Here is an 18,053-nt window from a genome sequence, read left to right as displayed (position 1 = left end):
AGAGCAGGATACGGCCCCAGATCTGTTGGATTCCACGGCCTGTGCCTTGACCACGTCTCCCAGCTGCTTCCACTGCTCCAGCCCAACACACACATAAAAAAAGAGATGAAAGTTGATGCGGCAGATACGTGATCTTCAGGGATTGCCAAAGAAATTGATTAAACCAGCTTGAGAACAACAAATGGATTGAGAGCATGTCAATGGTTGCCAACCTTTTTTAACTCACAAAACTCAGTGTTTTTTTGGGGTTTTAAAGTTAAACCTTAAACAGTAGTGCTGTCCAAATCATTTTCCAGCATTGTTCTGGAAATAAACACTTTTTAAGGGGGAAATGAAAATGCAATTGAAAATTGAAGAGTGAGGATAGAGATGTGCAAATGACAGCCGTCTACACTAATAAAATGTGAAACAGTTGAGTAATTTCACAAAAGTATGTGAAGCCTTAGTTCAATTGTGAAATACCCCTCAGGCCCTGAATATCCTCTGCTAAGCCTCAGGGTTTGGTCAAGCAGGGTTTTAACTGAAATATCCTTGTCCTTCTAGCTGCAAAACAAATCAATTACTTCAATTCGGTACAGAAAAAAGTGATTTCAATGGGGCATCCATAAAGGAAAACAATTAACTTTTCAATGAACAACTTTTTTTTAACTTTTTGGTTGTATTTGTATCAAAAAACACAATCTTAATCATCACCACCAGTATCTACTACTTTCTATTTGTGCAGCATTTTATATAGTCAACATTTTCATAAGCATTTTCAATTTTATTTGTTACAAATACCTTGTAAGGTAGAAACAATGTCTCTTAAAACAAGGAAGCTGAGGTTTCAGGCCAGCAGGGCCGGAACTCAAATCATCTGGTTCTTCATCCAGTGTTTTTCAGTATTCCACACTGCCTTGGTGGTGGCTCCTTAGTACTTTCCCAGGCATCACTGAAAGGAGTTTAAAATTTTTTTTTTCTGGAACACGTAGGAAAAAGATAAAGAGTTGGCTTTTTTTTTAGAATTATTCAGAAGACTATTTCTTGGAAACAGACCTACAGATAGACATTTTGGGCCTTTCCTATGGCATGGTTTTCACAAAGCTAAATAGAACACCTCCTCCTCCATCACCATCAAAAAAAAAAAGGTTCTGAGACTTCACTGTTTAAAGATTTATTGATCTCTATGCTGTTGCTTCTGTCTTCTGAAAATATCCTGGGTGTAAATCTACTAACACAATAATCAAAAGAAAACTTTGTAGTGGGGCCTGTCAAAACATACTTTTTTTTAAAGAGAAGATTAGCCAAAGACTAAAAACATCTATATTGAGAGAGAGATGTGCAAGCCAAGCAAAAATAAGAACAGACTTTATGCAAAATGTGGGACTCTCCACCACAGTCCATCTCAAGCTATAAGAGATTGCATTTAAGGGCGTGAGCTTCGGAGGTACATACACAGTTTTAGCCATATGACCTTAGACAAGTTACTGAACATCTCTGAGCTTCAGATTCTGCATAGATGCCTAACAATACCTACCTCCAAAATTTGTCAGGGGAATAAGATAATACGTGTAAAGTGCTTAGCATAGACCCTGGCCCAGTAGAGAAAAAAAGTAAGAATACAGGTGGTAGTGGTAGAGGAAGGTGGAGATAGAGAGGGAGCGGGGGTAATAATTAGTAGGTTTCACACTAATGTGATTATACATAGAATAAACAGCACAGAGAAACACACTCAGGATTTCAGATTATTTAAACAAAAGGCGCAAGGTTTAATCCCCAGGGACTCTCTTAAAACACAGCAGATTTCTGAAATGATAGGTTTTGCTGCTCAACTTCAAAGCTTTTGAGAGTCTGAGAATTTGGAGACTGAGATGCTGATATAAAAACTCTCCAGAGAGCCCAGTTTTGTGGTGTGCTGTTTGGGAGGTGGTAAGGGGGTGGCAGGTATGGGGGATGAAGTGTGGATATTTTCCCAGGGCAGGATTTCTTAGAATTTTCTTGGGATGATTTGAGACCTGTGTTTCTAACGGAAGTGACAAGAACCTCAGGAGTAGTCAGAACTTTTCTGAACAAGAACGGTTTGAACATTGATTTGACTTTTTAAAGGTTTTTAGTACAGTTTCCCTGTGTATCTCAGACATACGACTGAAGTTAGGCAGATTCCTGAATCCAGAGACCCCACTGGTGTGCTGACTGATGTGCATGCCAGCCTCTGTGTGTCTTCTGTGTTTCATACGCTTGTCATTGACAGCCAGAAAGGTAAATCCAAGAGGCTCTTTCAAATATCATCGTGGGCAAACTCTGCATTGACAGATTCCCAAGCAGCCTCCTTCACAAAATAAAATCCTCTAAATTCAGTGCATTTCTGTTATTAAGATTCTAAATACAAAGTATTCATGCAACATCTAATTTATTTTCTTGTATTTTGTCTTTTGCTTACCATCCAGTGTTTGGGTACATTAATAAAGTTGGCGCTCATAGTTTAACTACAGTCAAAAGCATAACTCTCTTAATCACATTTGAAGAAGAAAAACCTAAAGTGGAAAAAATCATTCATCTTCCTTCAAGTTCTAACCCCCATTTTCATGTTGGACATAAACAAATTCTAAATACATGCAAAATGCAAGAGAATTTATTATGTGTTTAGTGTGTATATGATGATAATGAAAGGTACCTACCACGCAGGCAAGGGTCTTAAGACCTTACCTTCTGTCACAGAGCAATAAAAGGATTTACCTTTCACTGGGTGTCACATGATAACAAAAGGCAATGAGCTTCTGCCATCACCCATAGTGGAACTGAGTAATTTTTTTTCTTTATTAAGAAAAAAAAAAAGAAAAAACCAAATGCTAAGTGTTTAGTGTAGTAACTGCCAAGGCAAAAAAAAAAAAGTGTCCAGGACTGGCATTGTACTGTGATAACAGAGCTTTGGCCCCCTGTGTTTCCAGCCATTTTTAATACCAGCTTGTTTTTCAGGTGCATCATCCCCTGCTCGACCAGCCACTCCTTTGGTTCCTTGCAGCAGTACCACTCCACCTCCACCCCCTCCCCGGCCTCCATCCCGGCCAAAGCTACCACCAGGCAAGCCTGGAGTTGGAGATGTGGTATGTTCCCTTCTGCTCTGACTCGCTCAGAAACAGTGAGAATGACAAACAGAAGCTCCAAATGCCTTCAGGTCTAAGCGTTTAGAGAACTCGTACAAACAACCCTGACAGGTGGCATCTGAAAGACAGTCACTGTGGTATGAGTGTACATTTCAACCCTCCTCAAATTTCTGCCATCTTTCAAGCCAAGGTCTAAAATGACAGGCATGGTATGCTTGGGCCCTCATCTCTGCTACAGTGGGTTAGATGCAAATGATGATAGTAGCATTCAATAGCACTAAATCCTTTAGAAAGAGAGCTGTTTCACGATATTTGTCTGATATTAGAAAACTCCAAGAGAGGGCAAATCCTGGTTTCTGAGCCCAGAATGCAGATGACTTATTGATAGTAGGCACACAATGTGAATATACAGTGAAGGAGTGGTGGCTTGAGGAGTTTGTTGCAGAAGTTTCTTGCTGTATGTTTTAAGGCTGAGGAGTGGAAAACATTCTGTGTGAACAATTAAGAGAGACTTGTGGCAGAGGTAGATTTCTTTGGCATTTGCACACAGGAGTCACAAACAAATGATGTCCATAGTATTTGGCTGAGCTAGCACAGTACAGTACTTTTGTATTAGCTTTAGACGAGTATGAACTCTCACTCTGTGTTACCTGCTGAGTCCCTGAGGGCATGTGAGTTCGGTCCTGAAACAGACCCACTGACCGTGTCACAGATCCCAGCTTCTCTAAGCTCAGGTTTAGCGTGTTATGGTTTATCGTTTCTCCAGCTCCATTCCACAAACTCTCGTATAGATATAATTAATTACAGTATAAAAATGGTGTCGTCTATTCTTTAAAAACCTGAGTTGTCGTATCTGGGGCTGGGAGACATTAACAATATGGAACAAAAATGCTGCAACCTGTGTATCTAACTTTTCATCTCTTTTCTTCTCCTTACAGTCCAGACCTTTTAGCCCTCCCATTCATTCTTCCAGCCCTCCTCCAATAGCACCCTTAGCGCGGGCTGAAAGCACTTCTTCAATATCGTCAACCAATTCCTTGAGCGCAGCCACCACTCCCACAGTTGGTAAAAATTCTCTCCTCTCTTTTAATCCGTTTGTGGTTTTGACTGGCTATTTTTAATTGTCTGAAATCCCCAAGGCCCTGTGTTTCTGGTTGAAATTGTTTTGCTGTGTGTTTTGCTACTATTACCTGACTCTTCTTTTAAAACCACCTTCTCAGCAAAGGAGGCAAAGTGCTTTACCTAAGCAAATAAACAAATACAAGAACATTAACGCCTGTGTTTTGCAGGAATTTTCTTATGCTGTTCCATACAGAGCTATTCAAAAAATAAGGAAGAAATCGCCAAGGAAGGTCTTGTAATTTAGATATTATTTCTTAAATAAAAATGTCTCCTTTGAGGGGAAATGTTTGTTTAAATTCCAACCATGTACCACATCAGAAATCACAAAATTTAGAACCTGTATTTTCTTGAAGCTTTCATTTCTTCATCGTTTTTGGTTGTCCTTATGTTGACAAATGGTATAAACATCGGCATTGTGAGACCTGAGCAAACTTTTCGACATTTTTTTTTCTAGTGCTTTTCAGTGATGTGTGGTCAATTTTCCCAGAGAAATAAGTCGTTGGTGGCATTTTCAGGAAATGCCTTTATGCCTCTTTCCTTATGCTGTGATGAAAATGAAGAGTTGAGAATGGCTGTTCAGCTGGATGGTTTTCCAAGGTTTCAATGCTTCATTTTGCCTGGAGCATCATTCCCCTTTCCAAAGCTGGTCTCTCTCTTTTTCCACCTCCCAGCAGGAGACAAGGTCCTGTTGCCTCTCTCATTTTTGCATGGTGTCTCCCACCTAGGGCTTTCCCATTCCATTTTTCCCATGGGATTCCCATTCCCCACTGTCTTCCTTTATTGTCGGAACTCCCCTCCGGCTCTTCCATAGTGTAAACCACTTGGCCCATCCCACACTGCTTGGGAGAATGGTTAACTAAAGCTAAATAAGTTCCTTCTGCTACTCTTGGAAGAGTAGACTGCACAGTTGCCTATGTGAGAAGTAGCTTGATCAAAGTCTGAAGCCCTTCTGGAGAAAGAACTGCCTATTTTCCCAGAGAAATAAGTTAAGGTGTGCCTCTTAAGTCCCCCAAAGGGAACTTAAACTACATCACATGCTTTATATTTTTAATCAGATCCTCCCAAAAGAACCTTTCAAGTTTGGTGCAAATAGAGCCAGGTACCTAGTTTCATGTGAGTTAGCAACAGACAGATATTTAACATTATTTATGTAGCCAAGTTTGTTCCTGTCTGCAACATCAATTGGGGCAATTTAGGGCTTCCTATCTTTCAATGCCTAGTAACTCATTTCCCTCTGTTTTGTTTGTTTGTTTCTGTAACTTTTTAAAAAATTCTATCTCCTTAATACTCCTTGATTGCTATAAGCCATTCCCCACACTGTCACTCTTTTTCAAGATTAATTGTTTCACCTCCTTCATGTGATTTGCCTCGTTGGTCAGAGAGGAAAGTAAGAGTAAACTGTCACACAGAAACCTGGCCCCAAGTGACCTCAGATAAACCTGTAACATGTTCTTTCAATGCACTGTGATTCATAGAGAAAACAGCACACACAAAGAATTTGAACTGGCCAAGTGCAGTGGCTCATGCCTGTAATCCCAACACTTTGGGAGGCTGAGGAAGGCGAATCACGAGGTCAGGAGTTCAACCAGCCTGGCCAACATAGTGAAACCCCATCTCTACTAAAAATACAAAAATTAGCCGGGTGTGGTGGCAGGCACCTGTAGTCCCAGCCACTCGGGAGGCTGAGGCAGGAGAATCCCTTCAACTCAGGAGGCGGAGGTTGCAGTGAGCCGAGATCGTGCCACTGCATGCTGTAGCCTAGGTAACAGAGCGAGACTCCGTCTCAAAAAAAAAAAGATAATTTGAACTTTGTGCATATTTGTACAATGTGTTTCTATACTCTCTGCCGCCGAAATCTCAAATCCTGGCCAGAAACTTTGATTCTTAACACATCTAGTATGGGTTCTTTCAAGATGAACCAGAGCGGGTTTAAAAAAAATATATAGCCATGTAAGACAATAGTCACATTGCTTTATTACTAAGGAGCATACTGAATTAATCTGTTTGATTTTGTTGTGTTTATTTGGTGTCCATCTTCCTGCTGAATTCCTCACCCTCCTGCTCTGTCTTTTCACCTGCTGTGGGTCACCTGACAGCCACTTTTCTCTGAAGTAAATATATTGTCAAGACTGACTGTCCCCAGGCTTCCTGTGCACTGCTCTTCCTCTCCAGAGAGGATGCGCTTCGGCTGTTTTAACACCAAAGGGCCTAATCACGACTGACTTGGAATGTCAACTTAATGTAGTCAAATGGTGTGAGGGAGGTAGAGAATTTCAGCAGCAAATTCTCTGAGGTTGATAGCTGAACATTTCCCTCCCACCACAATACTTTTTTTTTTGACATTTCCTATGGTACTTGAGCCAAAATTGGGGCAAATCTAAAGTAATTCAAGAACTAAAGTTTTAAGAGCAAGTCTAAGCCTTCTACACAGCAATTCATGTAAGAAAATGCCCCTAAATGACTTTGGATATGAAATGTCTCATGACAGCTGTGATTACACAATAGCAAGTCTGATGCCACAGCTGAAAATAGGACTTTTTGTGTATTGTCACACTCGCATAAGGAAGAGCTCCTATACAACTGCCTTTTACTGAATTGACACCCTCGATTGAAAAATGTACCATTATTTTATCTACAACTGAGAAAGGGGAGAAAAACTACTGGTTGAGCTAACATAAAATGCTTTTTTATTACATTAATTATTTCAGACAGGTTAGAATGTGAAAAAGTGCACAGTTTAGAATCAATGAGCCAGGTTTGGTGGTGTGCAGTGGTAATCTGGTGGTAATCCCAACTGAGATGGGAGGATTACTTGACCCCAGGAATTCAGGGCAAGCCTGGGCAACACAGCAAGATTCTCATCTCGGTTTTTAAAAATAATAAATAAATAAAAAGAATCAATGAAAAACAGTAAGTTCTTTTGCACTAGTAAAAGCTCACAGGACCTCTACTATATGATTTGGGGGGAAATCCCATTAATATTATGAGGATAGGGAAATTGCTTAAAGTTACTCTAAGAACCAAGCTCCTTGACATTTCAAGATACAGAGATAACAATAGAGATAATGAGGAATATTATCATTAAATTGTAAATATGGAGTCAAGCTAATAGAATATTTTCCAAGGAACATTATTCTTTGTGGAATATTTTTTCTACCCTCATCCACTTCTTTCTCTCCATTTTTCTTTCTTACTGGTCTTTGTACAGATTTTATTCAATTTTCTATTAAAGTTGTAATAGTATACATAAGAGCTGTGGCACTGAGTACTTTTTAAAAATCACATAGAGTCAAAATCCCAATTACTTGCACTTGTTAGTTGCTGAGAAGGGAGACCTTAGAAAGAGCTGAATTGGTTACAGTCCAGAGCACCAATTCATGCATGATGTTGTGACCAATTTACAAAGACATTCAGACACAGCTGGATACCATAGACAAAGATAAAATTATGATAATGCTGTTCAAAATTAACAGTCCATAACTATCAAAGGCAGGTGCAAGGCAAATTGAATTTGGATACTGATGAGGCTGAAATGGGATAGTTCATACAGGGACCTTGGATTTATACTGTTGCTTTTTTATGGCCATGTTAAAAGCATCTACTTTCCCCATGGGAGGAAGGTGCATACTGAGTGATCCTATTGAGCTGTCAGTGCTCTGTCAGGAGATTCTTGTTGATGGACATATGTCTGACCATTTGAGAATTGTGTTGGAGTGAAATACACTTGCATAAGTCCATTTTTAATGACAGTTCCTTCAGCAACTCCCTGAGAAGGTGGGGCGTGACTTCTTCCCTGGAGCTGACTTCAGACAAATTCACAGATGCTAAACCCTGGCTTTTTTTTACATTTTAATTTCCTCTCATAGAATCATCACAAAATAAGCAAAACACTTTTTTATATCGTAATCATAATTCCAGTGTTTTCAGTTTTGTTTCCTTTTTCCATTAAAATCATTCCTGTGTTTCAGTCAGTAAAGTGGGCTTCTTGATTTCATTTGGGATTTGTATTTGTGTTTTTGTTTTCCATTCGTTTATGTTTCTTTGGTTCGTAGTGTCAGAAGATGATGTTTTTTATGACAAACTGCCCTCGTTTGAAAGGCGCTGTGAAACGCCTGCAGGTATGGTGCTAGCCAAGTGATCTCTAGAGACCTAGATTCCAAAAATCCAAGTCATTATCCATCTGAATGCTATAAACTTCATGGACATGCCCCTCACCTCATGAGTGTCCAGTGCCTCTCAGATGCACCCTGTATATTTACTGTTCCTCGTGGAACTCATGCCACTGAAATTTTTTAAGTGACTATATTAAAAAACAGCAGGTTGCATGACAGTTTCTCAGTGAAGAGGTTCAGAAAAGGTGAGATGCTATTGCTGTGTGAATTTACAAAGAAAAGAATAATTTAACTGCTCAGAATTACATGTCCAGTCACTGCTTTTTTAATTTAAAAATAATAGAACATCATTAGTAATCTTTTTTTCTCTTTGGTACATAGGTAAAGGGTGTTTTGTGTCTGGATGCCTAAGGTGATTCCAGGGGAGGGGATGGAAGATATGTGACATCTTCCCTGAAATTTATATTGATATGCAGTGCTTTGTCATTTAAAACCTAAGCTAATGTTTTCTACAATCCATAACTCTGAGTTTATCTTTTTGGAAACATAGAAGGGGATGGCATTGAAGATGAAATGGATACAGCAATTGCTGGATGACAGTTTGCCCAAATTAGTGCAGTTAAAATATGCTGACGCCCCTGCATGGCCAGGAAGACTTCCACTCCATGCACACAAGCACCAAGTATCAAGCGACCACCAACACATGCCCATTCCTTTAGGCCTCCATAGCTTTGCTTTTGCTTTCTGTTTCCTGAACTTAAAAAAAGAAAAAAGCGTAGATTGCCAGCCTTTCCTTTTTCCTGCACGCTAATGGCATGTAGTGCCTCCACCCTTCCCTATAGTGAGATTAATGACCTGCTCTGTAACTCACATTGTGTCCTTCTCTCTCCCTCTCCTTAACCCTTCCCATCCCGCTTCAACTCCTGGCCATACAGAGAATGAACAGCCTTCCCTCGTTTGGTTTGACAGAGGAAAGTTTTATTTGACTTTTGAAGGTAAGTAGTGCATAGCATACCAGATTCTAATTTATACTCCTCCTCATCCTTATTTCCTCATTTGCATTTCCAAGTCCCAGTTCTCTTCAAAAGTTCTGGTCTCGCTTTCCATATGAAAATGCTATGGCTACTTAGAAAATATTCAACACTAAAGGAAATACTACATGAATTTGGTTTGTATATGATCTTCGATTTTTTCACATTAAAAAAAGTTCAAGCTAATTTGCAGTTAATATTGGTTATTTAATGAACTAAGGTCAATTGAAAATAAAACAAAACAAAACAAAACACACTTTTTTGGCCAAGGAACTTAACTCTGTCAACCAGGGCTCTTTCCTAACTCTTTTGCAAATGCAGTGCAACAAATATAAGGACATTTTTGGTTGGTATTGGCATTTAACTTGTTTTGGATGATTAATATTTTAGAGGCAACATCTATTATTGTAAAATCTAAATATGTAAAAACATTCTTATGACAAGGAATGCTGTATAAGAGATCAGAAAAATTGGGAAAAGAAAAAAGGAGTATATTAGTAAGTTTGATCTGCATCTCCTGAAATTGCAATTAAGATAACCTCAATAAAATGGACAACTATTGCTGTACTTGCCATTTTAGAAGATTAAGGAAAATATACATAAATGTAATGTCAAATATCTAACCTCACTGTTTGATCATTTATTATATTCTGCATTAAGGATAAGCATTCTTCTGTTTTCTATTTAAGTTCTAAATCATCTTAACAGACCAGTCATTTGATTAAATGGTCCATTTAAACTAATGGTGGGGGAAGAGGTTAAGCAATTTAATTTAATTTATGGGCCATCTTACACATAAAAATTTATCACACAAAATCCTACTTTCTAGGATTTTAAATAGCTACATTTATCCCAGGATCAAAAGTTGGCCAAAACACATTTCACTCTAGAATTGAATCTAAATATTGAACTTGTTTTTGTGTTTCATGGCAACAAAATAGAATTTTTGTAACTTGAGTGTGTGTTTTAATGCAATTTTAAAAACCGGAATGGCTGATATACATAAATAGTTTGTATAGTTGTGGCTTTTTTCTCTCAGCAATGTTTTTTGCTTGCAAGATAGTCATAGAGATGGAAGTTCTTAGGTAGAACTTACCCAGAAAAAGCTCGGGTAGTATTAGGAAAGATGGTCTGATTTCAAATTTCGCAGACATCCTGATTTCTTGAACTGGCCTTGGCAGAAGACAGGTGAATAAGCAGTCTTCAGGAGAGGATGTATCTTCTGCACATGAAGTCAAAGCCATCATTGCCTTGGGTCATTAATTTTGTGATAACCAAGATGCAAAGTCCGCAACTTGTGACCTCCTAAATTTTCTCTTTGAATTAAACGAAATTAATAAGTGCCTGGGTATTTTTTTTGTTTTTGTTTTTGTTTTTGTTTTGTTTTTGTTTTTTTACTAATCGGCATGTTACCAAAGAAGAAACTCCAGTTGCATAGGTTGGTAATCTTGAGGTAAAGCAATACCTGTATACTTAAAGGCACTTTGGTTCCATCTGGTCACACCAGATGATGTAGTTTACCTTCTTTTAACTAGGAAATTAAGCAAGGCACTTTGCCAACCCTCAAATAATTGTCTGGAGCTCAACAAAAACAACAACGACAACAACAACAAAAAACTCTGACAGTTTTTTGTTGTTTATTTTGGCTAGTGTATGTGTCAGCTTATTTGTTTATGCTTTATTGTGTATCTATTTTGAGAGACAGAGAGAGATCCTTTTTGAAGAAACCAATCTAAAGACATTTTTGGTTGTCTGTTTTAAAAATACATATTATCAATCAAATATAAATATTTAATAAATGTATGGAATAACATCACATTTTATGAAAATATATTTGTCAGTAGATTTCTGGGTATTTAAACTTGATAACATTGCCATTTTAATTAGTGAGATCCAATTTCCTTAAGCATCTCAACTTGGGCCAAGAGAAGTCAAGAGTTTTAATAGAAATTAATTGAAATCTCTAGTACTGTATTATCTTAATCTTGGACTTTGTTCAAGTTTAAGTATAAATGAGGCTACTTGAAAGGATATGTGAATAGCCGTATCATGAATGTCGGTGTCACTGTTTCTCTCGCTAAAAAATATTTATGCAGGTAAAAGTATATTCAAATGCACATGAAGGGAAGCCTTAGAAGAAACTAAAAATGATGCCTTGCTATCTGAGCAAAAACGGTTATAGTTTTAACATGGAGATTTGTTTTCATCATGTACATACATTAGACTTGGGTATTTTTAGCTAGTAAAACCTAGAAGAATTTTTTTTAATTTTTCTGCTGTGATGATAAAATGACATAGAAATGGTGACATTTTAATTTACCTTGAGAATAGGGCTCCCGCCTAAATTTTTATACTGCAAAAACATTTTCCTTCAACATGCTTTATTAAATAGGATTTCTAACATATTCTTTTAGGGCACTCTGGTTTTACCTGCATTTGTTATTATTAATATTAATTATCATTATCTTCAATTCTTCATTCAGGGAATGTAAAAGAAAGATTCTCCCACCAAAATAGTCATCAGTTCCAACTAGCTTTTCAATTATTATTTATTGACTTCTAAATAGTATTTTTATAGTGTTCAAAACCCTATTCTGTCTTATTCATCATTTTATTCTTACAATGCTTTAGATATCATTATCACTTAATTAATATTTGAGCTACTGATCAACCAATCAACTAAGTGACATGTGACTTTATTTGAGGATAACATGAGGTGCTTCACACTTCCAAATTTAAGTTAATAATAGAGATAGAAAAGTGTTAGTAAGTCCTAGTGCTTTCTGAATGTTTTACTTTTAGAAACAGCTTCACTGAAATATGAATTTATAATAAGAATTATATTTCTTTTAAATTGGGAAACCCAGTAAAGATTGCAAATGGTGATTTTTGTTTTGTTTTGTTTTGTTTTGTTTTGTTTGAGACAGAGTCTCGCTCTGTCACCCAGGCTGGAGTGCAGTGGCGTGATCTCAGCTCACTGCAAGCTCCCCCTCCCGGGTTCACACCATTCTCCTGCCTCAGCCTCCCCGGAATACAGGTGCCCGCCACCATGCCCGGCTAAATTTTTGTATTTTTAGTAGAAACGGGGTTTCACCGTGTTAGCCAGGACTGTCTCCATCTCCTGCCCTCATGATCCACCTGCCTCGTCTTCCCACAGTACTGGGATTACAGGTGTGAGCCACCGTGCCCACCCCAAATGGTGATGACTTTTTAAATTCATCAAAGACTGTATCCTATTGAAGCTATCAAGTATTCGGAGGTGGGAGGGCAAGATATTTTCGTGACAAATATTAAATAGAAGATATGACTGCTAGATATTTGAACAATTCCCTAGAGTGTTTGAGCATCTAGATGTTTCCAGAAATGTGCTGCACTTCTCCTTGGTTAGCTTTTTAAACTACAAAATCATCTCATATGTGGTGATAAAAAACAAACAAACAAAAAGTCTGCTGCCTTAAGTTCTTAAGTGGCCTCGTGTGGGAATATCAGCTCTATCGTCTGCTCATGTAGCCTCTTACATCTCACACACTCTCATCTCCAGACTGCTCTGTGCTCCTGTTTACTGGTCTTTTCCCCATCATTCCCACCAGGAACATCACATGTCTAGCAGTATCTTTCTCTACATTTCAGTCTCTCAGATGAACTTGTCCACCTGTTTCCTGACAAAATCCTGACTCTCAGGAGCCATCACTTCCGTAGAACTCTCCATGGAGACCTCTCTTCTGGATTGTTCATCATGGGACTAGCAGGCAGAGTTTGGATTCTCTTAGCTCCCTATTGCTACTTCCAAAGCCTTCCTGATTGTGAGAGCAGCCGTCTGATCATTCTACCCTCTTCCACTCCTTATTGCTGTTAACAGCTGACCGCAGAGCAGTCCTCTGCATTTACGTTAGAGGTGCTGGCAGCTTGCGTGTCATCCTCTGTGCCACCTCACTTCCCAGCATCATCCTGTGACATAGAGTGTATGTGTGTGACCTGTCTCACTCGCTGGCTCCAGGGCCTCTTGATTTTTGCTCCAACAAGCTTTCTCTCCACTTTATTCAGTACTCCACACCTCTGGCCACACCCTGGAAATCGTTCCCCTGGCAAGTCTCATTTCAGCTGTTTCATAATTAAGAATTTGTCACCCTTTTTGTACACCAGGGACTTTAGGAAGCAATATTCTTTCATTCAACAAATATTAAGTGACTGCCTACTGTATGCTAGCACTGTCCTGGGCACTCCCCACTAGTGAACAAAACAGAAAAATCCCTGTCCCCGCAGAGGTTATGTTCTACTGTGGAAAGTTAAAAATAAAAAGATAAATAAGTAAAATATATATAGTATGAATATGATAATGAGTTCTATAGGAAAAATAAAATAGGAAAGGAGAGTAGAGCATAGTGAGGGTTGCAGTTTTAAATTGGGGGATTTGAGGTGGAAAAATGAAAAACAAAATAAAAATAATAATGAATATGAGTAGTTAACATCTGAGAATTTACCATGTGTAAAGCAGTCTCCATCTATTATCTTATTTCACCTGCACAGCTCACTGGTGCAGAAACTAAGATTCAGGTAATGTGAGTAACTTTCACAGGGTCACACAGTCAAAAGAGACAGAGTGGCAGGGTACAGTGGCTCACTCCTGTAATTCCAGCACTTTGGGAGCCCGAGGTGAGTGGATCACCTGAGGTCAGGAGTTCAAGACCAGCACAGCCAACATGGCGAAACCCCACCTGTACTAAAAGTACGAAAATTAGCTGGGCGTGGTAGCATGTGCCTATAATCCCAGCTACTTGGGAGGCTGAGGCAGGAGAGTTGTTTGAACCCAGGAGGCGGAGGTTGCAGTGAGCCAAGATCATGTCACTGCACTCCAGCCTGGGCAACAGAGTGAAACTCAAAAAAAAACATCTCAAAAAAAAACCAAAAAAAAAAACAAAAAAATCTCAAAAAAAAAACAAAAGAGACTAATGATTCAAACTCTGGCCACCTATCCGGAGGTCACTCTGCTCCATCACCTCACCCTACTGTACATACATAATCTCATTCAGTCCTTGCCACAAAGGTTTTGCCCTAATCTAGCCTTCTAGCTCTCTAATTTCCTGATACTACATCTAATTTTTCCCTTTTATTTTTAGTTGACAGCTAATAATTTTCCTATTTATAGGATACCAAGTAACATTTCAATACATGTGTATTATGTATAATAATCAAATCAGGGTAATTAGCATATCCATCATCTCAAATATTTATCATTTTTTGGGTTGTGAACATTCAAAATCCTCTTTTTGGAAATATACAGTAGATTATTGTTTTCACTATTTACCATACAGTGCTATAGAATACTAACATTTAGTCCTCTTACCTAGTTGTAATTTTGTACCTATTAACCAGCCTTTGACCCCACTGAGACCTCTGTCCTCATGTTCTTCCTGTTCTCAGTCCACTAACCCAGGTGGAGACACTCAAGTTCTTTTCATTATCCAGATGAGACCCGAGAGAGGAAAAATACGTTTCCGAAAGGACCTTAATCATTTACATAATAGGAGCTACATTTTTTCTCTTTGGAGTTATATTATCTCTGTGAAAAAAATAAACGCTTGGGCATTTTAAATGTCTGACCATCTTAAGCAGGTTATTAAATACCCCTGCTTAGTAATTGGCAAGTCACAATTATAGCCGATTATAGCCATAGAGCATTTGACTTTTCTTACCCTGACGTAGCAATAAAGCAAGAAATGAACAGGTCAAATTTCTCACATGCAGTCACAAGAATACTAATTCATTCATTTGAGAGTCACTAAAGAAAGGAAAATTGGAAGATATGACCAATTTTCTGGGAAGCAATGGCTATGCCAAATTCACATTATTCTCAAGTGGGACATGTTTGCCAATAGTACTTTCCCCACTGAAGGCCCCTTTCAATCTATAACAGGAAAATGTTTAAGTACCCACTCTGCAAATCACAGCATTAAGTACGACCAGGTTGGGGAAACAATACAGAAACATTAAAAGCAGTTTTACAAGACTGTCTTCATTAGAAATATTAGAACCACGCTCCCTAGCTATTCTGAGTTTGTATATGTGGACTGTATTGTATATCTAAAATGAAAAATTCATTTTATTAAAATAACTGAAGGTCACAGAGAGTTTTTTTAATAGCCTAAACCTGTTAAGAAGATTAAAGTTGAGCTGAACCTGCAAAATGTTCTATCAGGCAGTTCTGCCAGGGTTTCAGTAGTATACTTTACCTCTTCATAAGAAATTAGTTGCTTGGTTCTGAAAATTTTGACATTGACCAGCATGCTGATTATACTTGGTGTCCTGCTCTTTGAGGCAGTTGTCCAGTCTTATTCATGGTTAGTGTACGACTGTCATGCTAGTGACAGAACAGAAAGCCAGCAAAGTGTCCCCTGTTTCTGGCCTGAGGCCTAGGCCAAAATGGAAGGAATAGGCTTCTAGGGAGGACATAAATGTACAGAATTCATGTTAGAATTCTACTGATGGGAAAGCTGGAGAGCAGGCATTACCTTCTGTTCCAAGCATGTCACCATGCAAGGAGGACCTAGTTGGTGAAAATATCATTTTGCTTGGATTCAGTGTATCTGGGGTGCTGCTGTTTTTGCCAGTAATGCTGATGCAATGTATCGCTGATGAGCGCTTCACATGGGCTACATTCTGAGCTAGCTACTCCACATCCACAAGCTCATGTCACTCACACAACAGTCCTAGGAAGTGGGTACTATTGTTAATCACATTTTACAGATGAGTAAACAGAAGCTCTGAGCACTTAGGTAACTTCTCTGAGATTACACAGCTAGTTGGTGGTTAAATCCGTTAGAGGGGAGTTACTGATAACACAGCTAGTCAGTGGTTAAATACGTTAAATGGGAGTTACTATTATGTCACAAAACTGATGTTCCTAACCACTATGCTACTCAGGTCTTGGTTGTGTCACTCAATAACCATGCGATCTTGATATTTAATGTCTCTGAGTCTCTGTTCTATCATCTTTAAAATGGAAAGCATAATACCCACCTGTCAGGATAATTAGGAAAATCAGATAAGATACATTGTTTTTGTTTAATAAAGTACTATACATATGAAAGGTTTTAAATTATCCATGCCTTGAAGTTGCATTAAATTAAATAAGAATTAAAGGAAGACACCAAGAAGGTATTGCATCCAAGATGCATTTGTTTCTCATTTCTGGTCTCTTCCTGGTCTCTAAAGTGATCTCGTGGGTGTCTGGTGGTGACTATGCTTAGAAGCTTCTTGTGTGTCTATCAGACTCACTGATAATGTAGTTTCTTCCTCTTATGGCCATAATGGTCCAAAACACAGTTGTTTCTGAATATGTCTCTCATTCAAAAGGAAACACAATCCAATAGGTTTAAAATAGATAAACATTGGGCAGCATTTGCTTTGCTCAAGATTGAAGCCTTTCACTCCCCATGAGGAACGGAACCCTGCATGTCACCTGCACTTCCCTGGGTGCAAAAGTAGATTCTAGAACAGGACTTCTCATCTGACTGGAGTAATCAAATGGGGAACTAACAACAATAGCAGAAAGTCCTGAGCCCCCCAAAAAGAAGGGTTGCTATGTGTGGACAATTTTAAAACCTGAAGTGTAAGTTAAATAGCTCCCCAGAGCACAGAATAGAAAAGTTAAAGAATACTCACTCATTTATTTCTGCATTCAGTGCTTCACAACCAGTCCATGAGCTCTTCTTAGCTACAAGCCCTTGTGCTGGAATTATGGAAGTGAAATAATACAACTTCTGCCTTCCAGTAGTTCACAAGAAATAGAAGAACAGAAGAAATAGAAGAGTTTGGCACTTCCTATATAAAGCATCCTGTAGCAAAGGCAATGGTAGAATTGCAAAAATGTTCTAGTAGTTAGGGTGATGGAAGAAATGGGAGCAACATTATACCTGCATAGACTCTACTTTGAAGCACTATAACATGTTGCTATGTTAGAGTCTAATAGAAAATCTTATGTGATATGTAAATGTTAACCTAAGCTATGTTTGGTATTATCCTAGTATTAGAAATTACTTAATTAACGCATATCCATTTGCTCTCAGTACACATATACATACATATGCACACACACATGCACACACACATAGAGATAATAGAGAAAAGGATATGGAATATATATATCATATATGATATGATATGGAATATATATATCATACATGATATGATATGTATCACACATATATTCTATACCATATGTATGATATGTTGACATATTGATATAGTATACATATATAGTATATCAGCTATATCACATTTTACATATGATATGTATCGTATATAATATATGACTGTAACCTACAGTATGATATATATGTTTTCATATATGATGTATATCACATGTTTTCATATATGATATATATCATGTTTTCATATAGGATATATATGAAATATGGAATATACATGGTATATTGCATATCATAGATATTTCATAACACATATATAAAGAGAAAAATAACTCTGTGTGTGTATATGTGTGTGTATGTGTGTTTATGCATGAGTTCTGGAATAAGCCTTCTAAATCTTAGTTACAACCTCAGCACAATGTGTGACTTTAGGCAGGTTACTTAACTTCTCTAAGACTTAGTTTCCTCCTCTGAAAATTGGAATAATAATGGCACCTCTTTCATAGGGTTGTGGTCAAGATTAAAATTAAACACTGAGAACAGTGCATGCAAAGCACT

At 38.1% G+C, this 18,053-nt stretch overlaps 1 protein-coding gene across 16 annotated transcripts in view; it reads left to right on the top strand.

The window, feature by feature from the left end:
• The window catches only part of SGIP1 (SH3GL interacting endocytic adaptor 1), a 225,315-nt gene that overhangs the window by 162,005 nt on the left and 45,257 nt on the right, over window positions 1-18,053 (top strand). For 5 of the 16 annotated variants that reach the window (XM_073007221.1, XM_038001163.2, XM_038001198.2 and 2 more), the window contains 3 exons: window positions 2,956-3,083; window positions 4,022-4,148; window positions 8,258-8,323. In XM_073007221.1, the coding sequence (XP_072863322.1) occupies window positions 2,956-3,083; window positions 4,022-4,148; window positions 8,258-8,323 (321 nt within the window). Of the gene's footprint in view, window positions 1-2,955; window positions 3,084-4,021; window positions 4,149-8,257; window positions 8,324-9,252; window positions 9,313-18,053 lie in introns of all 16 variants that reach the window. The other 11 variants (XM_073007220.1, XM_073007223.1, XM_073007226.1 and 8 more) reach the window with 3 other exon arrangements.

This window comes from Chlorocebus sabaeus, chromosome 20, assembly GCF_047675955.1.
Source record: "Chlorocebus sabaeus isolate Y175 chromosome 20, mChlSab1.0.hap1, whole genome shotgun sequence".
Taxonomy (NCBI): domain Eukaryota; kingdom Metazoa; phylum Chordata; class Mammalia; order Primates; family Cercopithecidae; genus Chlorocebus; species Chlorocebus sabaeus.
Note: the sequence above shows the minus strand (reverse complement) of the source record. Positions and strands in the feature narration are given on the sequence as shown.